Source organism: Leptodactylus fuscus, chromosome 3 (genome assembly GCF_031893055.1).
Source record: "Leptodactylus fuscus isolate aLepFus1 chromosome 3, aLepFus1.hap2, whole genome shotgun sequence".
Lineage (NCBI taxonomy): Eukaryota > Metazoa > Chordata > Amphibia > Anura > Leptodactylidae > Leptodactylus > Leptodactylus fuscus.
In genome coordinates, this window is record NC_134267.1 from 5,659,423 (window position 1) to 5,674,647 (window position 15,225).

Genomic DNA, 15,225 nt, shown 5'->3' on the forward strand with positions numbered 1-15,225 from the left:
TCCAGCACATCCCGTCCTGTGTTGTCTGCAGCTGCACCTTGGTTTCTTTAGGGGTGTCCACCTTAGTATCCCCAGTCCCTAACTCTCTTGTAGCTCTCGCCCTATCTGTCGGCTGGGCCTTCGTGTTAGAGAGCCAGGAGTTGTCGAGGCCAAGGCTAGCTTGGGTACAGCTGACCACCACCCGCAGGCAGGGCCTAGCTAGCCACTGTAGTGTCAGGGAGAGTCTCCCACCCCTGTTCCCTTAGCGGTGCAGTCTGCAGTCCAGAGTCTGGGTCTGGGCATAGACACAAACGTAACAGTCGCCTCCTCCTTTTCTTCTCCATGTGCAGGGTCCACACAGAGGACATCTGCGTCTTGGTGCAGGAGGTGCGATGCTATGATGTCATCACATCGGCCTATATCCAGAGAAGACGAGTTTTGTCTGCTCTCAGTGTCTTGTAAAGCGCAGGCCTGAATTGACCTGATTCGTTTTAACTAGATTGGTGTCTGCAGACACCAATCTAGTTAAAATTAAAGCATTAATGACGGTTCTGGGGTGGGCCCCACAGAATCAGCTGCTCCCTCCACCCCTGCTAACTATGCCTATGGTCACTTCCCATCTGTATATGTTAGCAAAATTTCCCTCTTCTGCTCTGAGTCCACACCACCATTAAGACTTCACAACATGTCCCATCATTCACTGTCATTTTCCAATACAAAGTAATCACTTCCCCTTTTGTGCTATAACCTTCCCCAATGACTCCTTCCTTGACTACATGGTGACTAAGTGCTAGTTTCTTTGCCATGAAAGGGTTAATTTTTCTCCTTTCTGACAGTGGAAGGTCGTGTATCATAAACCTTCTCACTCCAGTGCACCCGAGGGCAGGGGGAATACATTTATGATGCACAAACTGCCAGATGTCAAAGGAAATCAGAAAGGAGATCAGAGAAGTTTCACACAGGATAATGGGAATGTGTCATCCAAATGCAGTGCTTGCATTCTTCTGCTAGAGACCCCTACCCATAGACTGACTCCAGGTTCATCGCTATATAAAAATAAAGAAATCCTTTTTTTTATACAAAATGATTATGTTCTGTACATGGACACAATGTGTGCACTGTGCCTTGTATGATTGGTAACCATCATGTTGTAAACCTATATGTGTAATGTATATACAGGGTAACAATATACAGTAATGGCTACAATACTGCAGATTGCATTCTTGTATTTGACCACTAGAGGTCCTCAGAGTTCTGTCTTTGCTCCTATTGTATAACATTCTTATTACAATGAGAACAGCAGGAATGGGAATTTATTATTGCAGAATTTTATGACAACCATTATAACATCATTCACTTCAATGCCGTGACCGTAAATGTTGCTGTAAATGTTACCATCAAGGTAATTACTAGAATAATCCCGGTAGTGTATCTGTATTACAGCACATTGATACAAACTATATATTCTTATCTTTCAGATATTTGCATTATGTTTTCGATCTGGGCAATGGTGCAAACCTCATAAAAGGCAGCTCTAACAAACCCCTCAATGACCATCAATGGCACAATGTGATGATCTCCAGAGACACCAGCAATCTCCACACAGTGAAAATAGACACAAAAATCACCACGCAGAGCACAGCGGGAGCCAGAAACCTGGACCTCAAAAGTAAGTGCCCCCCTATTGTGTGTATAGCTCATATATTAGTACTTATCATGATGTCGCGTCAGAAAAACGCATCTTGTGGATACACCGTACCTGTTGCCATCGAGAAGATCTCAGTGTATGGAGAAACGGGGGGAAAGTTTGGGGTGAGACCACTCCCCTGTTGATGTGGTCACACCCACTTTTGGGCTCCTTTTTATTGGGCAAGCAATAGACTGGTGACACCCCTGTTGCATGTAACACCCACATAGGCTGAGGCGTTCTGCTACATTCGGGAGGTTTGCGCCCTCTTCCATGAATGGGTGCGCTCATCTTGTCGAGAACCTCCCTATAGTTGTCGAATATGGTTTATGCAAATTGTTACAAAAACCAGCTAGTTCCTGGCGGCTGAGAGCCTGTATGGTGGTGTAGTCCTGTGTGTCTTACAGTGGTTTGTAGTGATGTTCCACTAGGGGACCTGAACCAGTGAAGCCCTGATCAATGGATCAGCACTATAGACTGCAATACATATGCAGATGCAGAGACTAACATACTCACTTCTGGGCAGGATTAGCCATGTACTGGGGGTTACTAGAAGCCTGGGGTCACTGGCCAGACCCTGGGCTACAGAAGATGCATATTGCCACCCCCGCTATCTAGCCATGGGGGACATGTAGCATGGAGGAACCCCTTGGATGCCACCATCATGTCTGACCGCGGCATCCAAGGGCTTAAATCCCCTGATCGGAGCTGTTCTCTAATTTGGGGTTATGGAGCAGTGTGTTAGCTGTCAGTTTGCTGTGGCGGTCGGGAAGGGTTTATAGGAGTGTGACATCACAGGGCTAGCTGTCTGCTGATTGGCTGTACGCATGGCATTGTGGGTGATCTGTGTTCCCAGAGTTCCTTGCCCCATGTCAAACTGTGTAGCAGCTATTTTAGAAAAAAATGCGATCCGTTAGCACAACGCATGAGGAAATCTGGATTCGATGTGAATCGAATATTTCCTGTAATTCTGATCAAATTCCACTTCGTCATCTCTAATCCACCATTCAGACCACTCCTGTGCATTTGGGGTCTCCAACTCCCTGATCACTGAGGAGGAGATTTAAAGGTGTTTTTCATGATTATGATACTGAGCTCCGCCTCCTCTTCTCAGGAAGTGACATCATGTCCGTTGGTCACATCCCATTCAATGTGTATGGAACTGAGCTGCAGCCTGGCCATGTGACCCGTGGACGTGATGTCACTTCCTGAGTAGAGGACGTGGAGTTCTGCATTGTAGTCCTGGAAAACCCCTTTAATGGAGACTGGCCTGGTATGTGCCCCATTACTCCACAGCATACCGTACCGATGTGACCAGTGCAGGGTTGTATGGCCAATAGACTAAAGCAAGCTCAACCATCCTGGTATATTTTACTCCAACCTAGCCAGAGCCCCGACCTCCGCCGCCCCTATGGGGGGTCGATTTTTACCCAAACCCCATCCTTTTTTGGTTGGTCATGCCCCGTTTCCCGGGACCAGTGACCCTATACAACTTTCTATTTGTCTGACTTTTCCAAAATTTCGTTACATGAACAAAAATTTCCTGCTCGATCTTCATATAAACAGGGACATTTGTTACCCACGAGGGGCCAATAAAGACAATTCCTTTCCAATTCCAATCTTGGAGCCTGATCTATAGGTTTCCTATACAGTAAGTGTCACCCCTATAAGTGTCCGAATTCCCCGGATATGTCTCCCATCGCGCTCAGATGCCATTTTTTTAAGTTGCAGTTTTTGAATTGAACTTTTTCACCTTTCACTTGAATTCTGCTGAAATACATTCCAAGTCGTTTTCCGGAGAAGCCGTTTCCTTCATTTCCTCCGCCGTCTTCTGTCTTCAATTTTGTTTCAAGGATTTTAAGCAATTTAAATGCAATTTAGGTAAATATGAAATGAAACTAAATCTCACTTGTGATAACTACTTCACATTACAGGGGAAATGTCAGAACCGGCGCAGAAGTAAGTAATAGAGTTTAGAGAGGGGAAACGCGATGGGCAGGAGAAGGCGACGGGGCTCAGCTCGAATGTTTTAAAGAAGACCTGTCACCATTGTATAGTAAATACTTGTATTTCCCCATTAACAAAATGCTATGGTATGTTTTCTTTGAACTCTGCCTTGTGTTTTTCCTCTGTTACTCCTCCTGGTAATGTAATACAAAGAAGTAACCGCGGGACACAAAGGGGCAGGCTACCCTTCACTATCACACATCATTCGGAAGAGTCTGAGACTATATGAGGACATACAATTGTGACAAAGTATACATTTCCAGGAGGAACAACTGAGTAAGGGTACAACACAAAGCTCAAATGCAAAGTAAGGATACGGGGTATGATATTGCAGCTAATACAGTATTTTTATTTTATCTAAGTATTTTATTCAGAAACTTTATAGGCTAAGGTCTGGTTCACATCTGAGTTTGAGGATTCCGGGCGGAGTAAAAAGTCCTGGAAGCAGCACCTTTCTCTTTGCATTTTTTTTTGTGCAGAATCCCCCATTATAGTCTATGGGGTCTGCAGGTTTCCTAAGGTAACCATTTTTTTTTATGCAGATTAGACTTCCGTTTGGGAGACCCAAGTGGACCTCCGAACCAAAACCCATGCACAGATGTGAAACGGGCTTAAGGGAGGGGGCACTGACTTATAATGGGGGGGGGGGGGGGAGGGGAGGGGTTAAAGTTTGGTACTCCGACATGGATGAGCTGCCACTTGTCAGATTATCAGCCTTGTAGGACTATTAGGTGTTCCCATAGTCAACTGGTAAAATAGATACGGTAACTTTATGCGATAGCCTCCAAACTGCCCCTGGACCCTCTTGCCCCCCGCCCATTAATTGGGCTGGACAAGGACTGGGCTGTAGCTCATGCACTAATTCTAGTAAATCTGTGATGGTGTCCCTGCCCTATAGCTTGATCCTCACCCTGACAACTTTTTACCATAAGCAAAAAGTTGCAAAACCCAAAAAGTCGAGAATCTGTTAAAGGGATTCAATCATTAAAACTCAATTTTTTGCCCCTAACACGTTGGAATAACCTTAAGAAAGGCTATTCTTCTCCTACCTATAGATGTCTTCTCCTGGCCGCCGTTCCAAAGAAATCCTGGCTTTTGTCAGTATGCAAATGAGTTATCTCGCAGCACTGGGGGCGTCCCCAATGCTGCCAGAGGACTCTCCAGCGCTACCTCCATCTTCTTTAGGAATGGGCGTCTCCTCACGTCTTCTTCTGGCACTGGCAGTCAAAGCCAACTGCGCATGCCCACTGGCCACAAGAAAATGGCCACTAACACAGTATTGTAAGGGGCCATTGTCTTGTGGCCGGCAGGCATGTGCAGTCGGCTGCCCGAGGTCTAGAAGTTTGAAGCTACTGCCGGTCGAAGACTCGAAGAAGGCCCGTTCCTGAAGAAGATGGACAAAAAATTGAGTTTTAATGATAGGATCCCTTTAAAATCCCGGCATTGGCCAAAAACTATCTTTTTTTTTTTTCTCCCCCCCCCCCCCCCACACCAGAAAACCTTTGTACAAGGTGTGATAAACCAGTCCCTGTGTGTTTTTCACCTCCTCTATAGACCTTAGATTCCTGGATCCTGCCGATCCTTTCTCCTTGTGATAAAAAGTTGGTGTTTGACGCACCACCAATCCTAAATCGAGAGACTTTCCAGGTTCCAGTTGTGTCCCAGCTTAATATTTGCTATCATTGCCTTTATTCTGAATTCTTGAGAATTTTTTGTGCAAGTCTAAAAAACTTTAGAAAAAAAAATTCTAATTATTACCATAAAATAATTTTAAAAAAATCACGACGGCATTAATTTGCAGAACTGTCCAGTAAGCGGAAAGAAAATCGATGTCAGAAATCTTCAACTTTCTATTGAATAATCCAAAGCACAAAGAGAGAGAAAAGAAATCGCCAAAAGTTTCTATAATTAAAAAGTGGAATTACCAATGTTGTGCTCATTTAGAAATTGGATTTGCTGTTAATTGAATGGCCCGCAGTCAGGAGGGGAGGGGGCCGGGGGGATTAAACTTCCGGAAAGTCACATTTTCTTCGTGCAAAAGAGACTTAAGACTGAATTGGTGAAGAAACCTGGTGGTGACAGATCTGTAGACTAATGTTGGCTCGTGCGGTTCTCGTGATCTAAACTTTCAATCATCTTTGCCTAAATCAGTAACAATGACGAACATAAGAAACTTTGTAACACATCTTATTAGGGAAACAGCTTCTACATTCCCTGTTCTCTGGCTCTATTCTTCATTCCCTTTCCTACTAATCTGAAACTCACTATAAAATCTCTGCTGAATCCATCTTGGGAAACAAAGACGGATTGTCCGTACATTGAAGTATCGGATTATATCTGCAAATAGAAGTGGATACAGGAGATAGGAAAGAAGAGGAGCATAGACATGATATTGTAGTGTATAGTAAGCGTTCTTTCTTACCCCAGAGCTTTATTCACATCACTATTGTTCAGGACTTCTATCTCTTAATCACTTAAATCCTCTTTAAATACTCGAGCCACCATCCCACTCCCATATGGCACCTACTATAGGTAATACGCTATTACTTGCCTTGCAAAAGTTTATGAAATTTATATAACGTCTGCTGCTAAACTACAGTCTAAAGCCAAGAGTAATACAGACCTCAGAAGTAAGGTAACAAAAAATCTAATTGACCCCCATCCCAATAGGGTCCAGCTTAGCTAACCATAACTGTAGGGTCTATTATACAAGGGCTAATAGAATGAATGACCGATCCTAAATACTAGATTGGGGGGTGTCCTGACAGTCCTATAGAATAGCTGTTTTCAGTAGCTGATACATAGAGAGTGGAGCAGGATGCAGACAGCGCTGTTCTGTGTAGTGGTCAGATCTGGAACTGCAGATCAGTTCCTATTCATTTGAATGGGACCTGAGCTGCAGTGACTCACTTTGGTCACTACAGGGCTGTCTGCTTTCTGCATATATTCAGTGTAGGGGGAGAGCCACCCTCCTCCCCCCCTCCAGTCTGATCTTAGAGACCTGTCATTAGGATAGGTCATTAATATTTTTAGCACAGAAAACTCCTCTAATTCCTCCTGTAACCTTTGGACTTGTGTCCTGTTCATTTTTTCTGGAAGAGGAAGTTCTACACAGGTTCATGTCATCCAATGACATGGGACTATCCAGAACTGGACCCTCACTCTCCAAGGGCCCCATCATACACATATGAAGTGACTTATAGTATGTATGTATACAGCACAGTGGCCCCGTCTGCCTTCTGTCCAGTGGTATGCCACTAATAGTAAATGGAGTGGACACTTATGGGAGGTCACTACCCTCCACCCTCCACTCCAGGGGATTTTTATACCATAATGTTAATTGAGTGTTTGTAGTCAGGAGGGGCAGGGGGATAGAAGGGAGTATAAATAATAATAATAATTAATAAATAATACTAATATTATATATTCTATAAATTCACCTATGTTCAGGTTAAACAGATGTAGTAACTATGTTACTATTTTCTGTTGCATGACATGCTGCCTGTGCCCAGTAGGTGGCAGTATACATCCCACAGCGTTCTTATTTTCCACATGTAATACATTTCCTTTGTGACAGCGCTGTAAGATAGATGAATATTTCACTGATAATTGCGCTAAATGAATCGTTATTTCCCCAAATGTGTGAAATATTAATCCAGTTTTACTGAAACAAAATGAAATAACAGAATACTTAACTGATCCCCCCCCCCCATGTGAAAAGTAGCTGATTGATCATTTTTTTTTATATGGCACCAAGAAATTTTGCAGCATTTGATGCCGATACATTAGTAGCGATCAGACTTGTGTGTGTTACTTAGTGTTGGACTCAGTTTCTTAGGGGTAGCAGATAAAATGATTCTGGGGACCCCTAGGAAATGGACCATATCACCCTTCTAATTTGGGGGTCTTCTGCTGGACCATCATTGTCTTAGAGCCTAAGTCCATTGGAGGATCCTCTGTTAGGCCAGTCTGATATTGGTGACACCCTGGATCTACATGCACCCTTGGATATTGAGGATGTCAGGTTCTATAGTAAAGGAATACTGTATGATAAATTGGGTATCGTAACGTGATGGTGGGGAAGGTTATAAGAAAACAATTTTTGGTTGGGTATTAGGATGGACAGTTATAAGGATGATATTCCCGATGACACACATGGCCTAATCTGTTCAGCCTTTCCAATTATATAAGCCCTCTTATCGGGGTATTATAGGGTATGTGGTCAACACTCGCCCCACAATGTTGCCGCCCACTTGGCCAATAATCCCTCATTTACAACATCACTAAAAGGCCTTATACCTTTGGAATGGCTGAACAGATTTTGATAATCAGAAAACCAAAATATTGCGGGTGACCGCACTGATGGATGCCATTGGGCTCTTCAGATATGGTGACAGTCGCTCTTTAAGGGGACACATGGATGAAGGGTTTAAGATATATAAAAACTTCAAAGTGAAATATTTTAATATAATTACCCTTAATGCAAAAATAGAATTGTTTTTTTTTTTTGTTTAGAAAACTTTTGCTATACATTGGTTCAGTATAACGCAGTGCGTGCTCTCTGCCACTAGATGGCAATCTCATAATGTCACATCCAGTTCTGCTTGGAATTCTAAAAATAAAATGACTGAGCAACCAACATGTCATCTCCAAGTGATTTTATGTGCGGCTTAGTGATTTGAAGGCAGAGTCATTAAGGGGTTTGAAGGTCCTATGAAAACATATGGCTGTAGAGTGTTTGTCCAGGATTATGCCTGCCACTATATATGCAAGGTGCTGGGAAGACTCTACTACAGAGTAAGATGCATTATGCAGTATCTCCAGCCGACACTGGAGGAAAAAGCCCTTGTTCAGCACTATGGCAGTCAGAGCAGGCAGTCATAATGCAGCCGCCAAGATCTATTGGAGCACTAACTTAGGGAACAGGAGCCCAAACACTGCGCAGGATGACAGACTTGTACAAATGGATGTAAAATATACTTCAGTGTACAAAACAAGCCCCAGGCATATAGTAAGCCTTGGCTGAGCATGTGCGGAGAGGTGTGTCACCAGACTGCTGGTAATATAGATGAAGATGCCTCCCTATGATATAACATCACCATTTATGTCGGCCTCCGCTGACCCTTATCATCCGTCCCCTCCATCATGCCCTCACTGTAGTTATCTGTCTCTGCTTCCTCTCTGTTTGTCTTCCTCCTTTCATCATCTCTTCTTTTTTTTTATAGCCTTCCCCTATTTTTCCCTATTCTTTCGCTCTCCCTTCTTATCTTCCCTCCTTTTCTTTGTAATTTTTCTCCTTCACTTTTGCCTCCCTCCTTCTTTCCCTCCCTTTTCGGCTGTCCTCCTCCTCCTCCTTCTCTTCTTTTTTCTCTTTCTCTCTCCTTTGAGTATTTCCTCTATTTTATATCACCCTGGATCTTTTAGTTCCTCTGCCTGAAATTTTCAGCTCTTGCATGTGTTTTCTGACAACCCTAGAATGTGGATAGGAGAATATCTGCATTGATGTTCAGTATCTACACATAGTCTATGAGCTCTATTGCACAGATGAGCTCCACTGAATGACAATAGAGCCAATCCATGGTCAGATCCTCAGCACATACATGGCATCAGTCTCCGATATCGGTCACAGAAAATGTAGGTTAGATTCTAATGTGAACATACCCCTATTGTCTACCATCCCCCCTCTTATTAATTATATATTCGATGCTCCCTCACTGTCTTTTTTTTTTTTTTTTTTTTTTTTTTTCCTCCCCCACCTCTCTTCCTTTTTCTTCCTTTCTTCTTCTCTTCTTTTGTCTTATTCTCTCCCTTCCTCAATATTCATCTTCCTCTATTCAGATTAAGGACCCAATATCAGATCCATGGGGTCTGATAGCCGAATCCCCACCAATGAGGTGTTTAAAGAGACCGCAATGCTTGGTTAACACCTCTTTGCTGAATACCATTCACAGCACCATATATTGTGAAGAGGCTGTGCTTGGTATTGCACTGAGTCCTAGTCACTGGAATGGGACTGAGCTGCAAATGGGCCACTTGATGAATAACTGTGAAATTATTGGCTTAGAACCACTGTGGCTTTAAGCAGCTCATCCTTGGGGATCCTTGGTTTTGGACACCGCCAGTCTTAGGATAGGCCATCCATATGACAATCCTAGAAAACCCCTTTAATCTAACCATAAGAATTTTACACGGCCCCGGCAGTCTCTCACCTCCCGATGATGAAACAATTCCATAATAAATTGACCAGGTATCAGTTCTTTAAGGCTTTTCTTCAGCCATGTGATAAATAGTAGCACTTGGCAGAATAAAAAAAATTCTGCTAGGTTATCCATGTATATATGTATATGCCAGAGACTGATGATAACTGATATCTGTCACTAGCACTCCTATTGATATCAGTACATGCTGCACCTTAATGAATTCCCCCAATACTTCGTAAAGGAGATCACTACCAGATCACAATGTCCGTCTGCAAAATCAACAGAGGATAAGTGACTTTTTCTTCTGGCAGTTTCAGAGGACAACCACACCCCATTATAGTCAGCGAGATTTGTCAGACTCTATGTATTACAACAGAATAACAGAGAGGCGTAGGATGAACCTAGTGTGACAGAAGCCTTGAAATTCTGCAATTCACCCCTCTATCAGCCCCTGTGTGATCATACAGACACAAGACTAGGTTAGATATAGTTAGGAAGGATATCACTTTCTAATTTCTTTTTGGGATATGGGATGGAAATCCATGCAAACACAGGGAGAACATACAAACTCCTTGCAGATGTTTTTTTGCCCTTGGCGGGATTTGAACACCAGGACTCCAGTGCTGCAAGGCTGCATTGCTAACCACTGAGCCACTGTATGGCCCCGGTGTTAAGTTTTCTTGTGATACGAATATCTGAACAAGTCCAGCCATGAGGAAAGTAATGGAGAACATTTCTGTACAGTAATGGGCGGTGGTACTTGACTGTCTCCGGCAGCTCCATAGACTTCAATTGGATTGCAGCTCCATTCAGGCTTGTAGATCCCCAATCTCATGGTCAATGGGGATCCAACACTTGGATTTGCAACCATATGGTGAATTGATATCTTTTAATTATGGAAAAACCCCTGTAATAGAAAACAGGTTAGGATAGCCCGGTAGAAGGTCTACTTTATAGCGCCAGTTTGTGCCTCTCCAGTTGGTACAGTTGACATTAGGAGTGGAAATCTGATATTGGACATGTAGAGACTGGGGGGGGGGGGACACTTGTCAAATATCATGTATAGGCCCTAGTACCGAGCGCAGCCAGAGTATGATTGGAGAGAAAATAAATCTGCAAGGTATGGTTATGCTAGTTATGTCCCTCTAGGTATACTGAACTTGACATTTTGCATGGAAGTAAAATATTGGGCATGGAAAGGCTGGTCGGAACAGTTGCCAAGTATCAAACATTGGTCCTAGTATCATACATAGGTAGAAAGTATACCTGGAGGGAAAGCAGGTCAGCACAGTATGATGCAAGATCTTATTTAAGGTGCCATCTTGTATGCCTTCAGGCATGGTTGATATTGGGTATGGAGAGGATGGGAGGAACAGTCATTGAGTATCATGTACACATTCTAGTAATGTGCACAGGTGGGGAGTAAGCCTGGAGAAAATGGGTGAAAGGTTTGGTGCCAGTTTGTGTCCTTCTGGGCATAGTTGATTTCAGACATTGAATGCCCCATTGGGTATGAAGCTTGGGAGGAATAGTTGCCGAATATTGTGTACGAGTCTTAGAAAGGTCAGCTTGGGTCCCACTGGGCAGAGTTGACATCAGGTCTGTAGAGCTGATATTTGGCATGAAACTTTTTTACCGAGTATCATGTACACAACTTAGTATCTTGCACGGTCAGAGAGGTCAATGAGGGGGAGTGGGTCATCTTAGTATGAAGAAAGATCATCTTTAACATGGGTGTGTGTCTCTACAACCACTGTTGACATTGGGCATGGACATTTGACATTGGGCTTGGAGACTGGGAGGAACACTTGCAAAGTATTGTATTATATACACGACTTAGTATCATGTATGGTCACAGAGGTCAGTGAGGGGAAATGGGTCACCCTAGTATGATGAAAGGTCTTCTTTAACATGGGTGTGTCCCTACGACCACTGTTGACATTGGGCATGGACATCTGACATTGGGCATGGAGACTGGGAGGAACACTTGCCAAGTATTATATACACGACTTAGTATCATGTATGGTCACAGAGGTCAGTGAGGGGAAATGGGTCACCCTAGTATGATGAAAGATCTTCTTTAACATGGGTGTCTACTTACCCGGGCACAGTTGACATTGGGCATGGACATCTGACATTGGGCATGTAGACTGTGAGGAGCACTTGCCAAATATCATGTACGGCAGAGACTAAGCCTTGAGAGACGCTTTCATAATTCGGAGACAGGACTGCCTGCTGGGAGGTAATGACTGCACGCTACACTACGTAGGCAGAACTAAAAGACACAAATATCCTTATATGTTATTTCACTTAAATTAAGGTTTCTATTGAACTGGTCAGTATTATCTCAGACTTCAGTGAGCGACCAAATAACCCCTGAACTCAATTACTATAATTGACTGCTATTGCAATAAAATGTGTTCCTAATTACTTCAGTCCTCATTGATTTTGTCACTAGCAGGTAGAATACTAATTCATGAAGTCCTGCTTCCCCCAAGCATCTCCAGCTCCGATGAATTAAATATGATCATGCCCAAACTTCTAACATCTATTATCACTGTCTATAAATGAAGACGCGAGGCTCGCCACTGCGCTACTGAAGAGCGTTTACCCAGAAATGCAAAGAATATTAATTGCTGCATTATCCAATTCATTGCTATGGAAATATCTCTGCTTACATGATGAGGATATGTCGCCATATCAAATGAAACCTGCGAGACTTACAGTAACTGTAGACATCATATGGTAACATGATCAGAACTATAAGTACGTTTACAAAATTGGTCGCGTCGCGGGCACTTCCTTACCTTCCCTTTTGGCCCCTTTTATCCTCAGATGTGTGGTGAGAGATGACCAATTGTTTTTTTTGTTTTTTTTTTATACGTATGATTTTGTGATACTCTGTCACAAGATAACTTAACTATTTATATCTGTGTGGCCACCCAGTGGTTGTGCTGCACATTGCAGCCTATCGGGGTTGACTGGCATAATGCAATATTGTATTCAATTTATTCAGAATTAGGGATAGGGATCCAAAAATTATCTGCAATTACATCTACTGCAGTGCTAAATATTCACTCTTTCCTTGTGCGCTTTTTCTTGGCTTCATTTTCCTTGTACCGCTGTTATTTGCATGCAGTGAATTTGCAAACAAACTACATTTCCCATGATGCATCTCCCTGCTCTCCCCTCCAATGAAATCACAGTTCACTCCCAAATTTGAGGTCACGTGATGTTTCATTTGGAAGCTGATTCCCCCTCCCCCTCCCCCTGTGAGCAGCAAACACAGGGAGTGAGAGCAGGCAGATGAATCCTGGGACATGTAGTTTGTTCATAGATTCACTGCATGTAAATAATAGTGATACAAGGAGCAGCAAGTAATATAAAGCCAAGCAAAGGCTGCACAAGGATATAGCAAGGATTTAGCGCTGCAATGGATGCATGTGCAGATAATTTTTGGAAGCTGGATAACCCCTTTAAGATTTTAGCCACATTAGTAGTAAATAGAGATGAGCGAACAGTGTTCTATCGAACACATGTTCGATCAGATATCAGGGTGTTCGCCATGTTCGGACCTGAATGGAGACTGGTGTGGAGCGATCTTAGACTCCGCCTCCTCCAGCAGAGCCAGTGCTGATTGGTCGAGTTCCGTACTCTGTCCAATCAGCGCTGGCCAATGCATTCTATTAGCGTGAACTGAGTTTGCACAGGGGTTCTAGTGCACCCTCGGCTCTGCTACATCAGATTGCTACATCTGATGTAGCAGTGCCGAGTGTGCATCAGATGTGTAGTTGAGCAGAACTGGCTCAGCACTGCTAAGTCTCTGCATTCGCATAGGAATGCATTGGCCAGCCTTCGGCCAATCGGCGCTGGCTCTGCCGGAGGAGGCGGAGTCTAAGGTCGGACCTGAATGGAGACTGGTGTGGAGCGATCTTAGACTCCGCCTCCTCCAGCAGAGCCAGCGCTGATTGGTCGAGTTCCGTACTCTGGCCAATCAGCACTGGCCAATGCATTTCTATGGGGAAAAGTTAGCTTGCGAAAATCGCAAGCTGACAGGGATTTCCATGAAATAAAGTGACTTTTATGCCCCCAGACATGCTTCCCCTGCTGTCCCAGTGTCATTCCAGGGTGTTGGTATCATTTCCTGGGGTGTCATAGTGGACTTGGTGACCCTCCAGACACGAATTTGGGTTTCCCCCTTAACGAGTTTATGTTCCCCATAGACTATAATGTGGGTTCGAAACACATTCGAACACTCGAACAGTGAGCGGCTGTTCGAATCGAATTTCGAACCTCGAATATTTTAGTGTTCGCTCATCTCTTGTAGTAAATAAATTGGGCAACACATATCTATATCTCTCCCTCTCCTCTCTCCCTCTCCTCTCTCCCTCTCCTCTCTCCCTCTCCTCTCTCCCTCTCCTCTCTCCCTCTCCTCTCTCCCTCTCCTCTCTCCCTCTCCTCTCTCCCTCTCCTCTCTCCCTCTCCTCTCTCCCTCTCCTCTCTCCCTCTCCTCTCTCCCTCTCCTCTCTCCCTCTCCTCTCTCCCTCTCCTCTCTCCCTCTCCTCTCTCCCTCTCCTCTCTCCCTCTCCTCTCTCCCTCTCCTCTCTCCCTCTCCTCTCTCCCTCTCCTCTCTCCCTCTCCTCTCTCCCTCTCCTCTCTCCCTCTCCTCTCTCCCTCTCCTCTCTCCCTCTCCTCTCTCCCTCTCCTCTCTCCCTCTCCTCTCTCCCTCTCCTCTCTCCCTCTCCTCTCTCCCTCTCCTCTCTCCCTCTCCTCTCTCCCTCTCCTCTCTCCCTCTCCTCTCTCCCTCTCCTCTCTCCCTCTCCTCTCTCCCTCTCCTCTCTCCCTCTCCTCTCTCCCTCTCCTCTCTCCCTCTCCTCTCTCCCTCTCCTCTCTCCCTCCATCTATCATTGTCCTATGTTAAAATCCACAAAGAGGGAATTCAGTCGTTCCAAGAACGAAGTGACTCATGTCAAAAGAAAGCTTGAAAAATAACCAGTAACTAATTCCGTCATCTTAGAAATTCCTGTATAATGGCAATTATTAGAGATGAGCGAACAGTGTTCTATCGAACTCATGTTCGATCGGATATTAGGCTGTTCGGCATGTTCGAATCGAATCGAACACCGCGTGGTAAAGTGCGCCATTACTCGATTCCCCTCCCACCTTCCCTGGCGCCTTTTTTGCTCCAATAACAGCGCAGGGTAGGTGGGACAGGAACTACGACACCGGTGACGTTGAAAAAAGTAGGCAAAACCCATTGGCTGCCGAAAACATGTGACCTCTAATTTAAAAGAACAGCGACGCCCAGCTTCGCGTCATTCTGAGCTTGCAATTCACCGAGGACGGAGGTTT

General features: G+C 44.2%; 1 protein-coding gene across 14 annotated transcripts in view; it reads left to right on the plus strand.

The window, feature by feature from the left end:
- NRXN1 (neurexin 1) overlaps window positions 1-15,225 on the plus strand; it is a 1,231,735-nt gene that overhangs the window by 652,595 nt on the left and 563,915 nt on the right. For all 14 annotated transcript variants that reach the window (XM_075266983.1, XM_075266984.1, XM_075266994.1 and 11 more), the window contains one exon: window positions 1,458-1,648. In XM_075266983.1, the coding sequence (XP_075123084.1) occupies window positions 1,458-1,648 (191 nt within the window). The remainder of the gene's footprint in view (window positions 1-1,457; window positions 1,649-15,225) is intronic.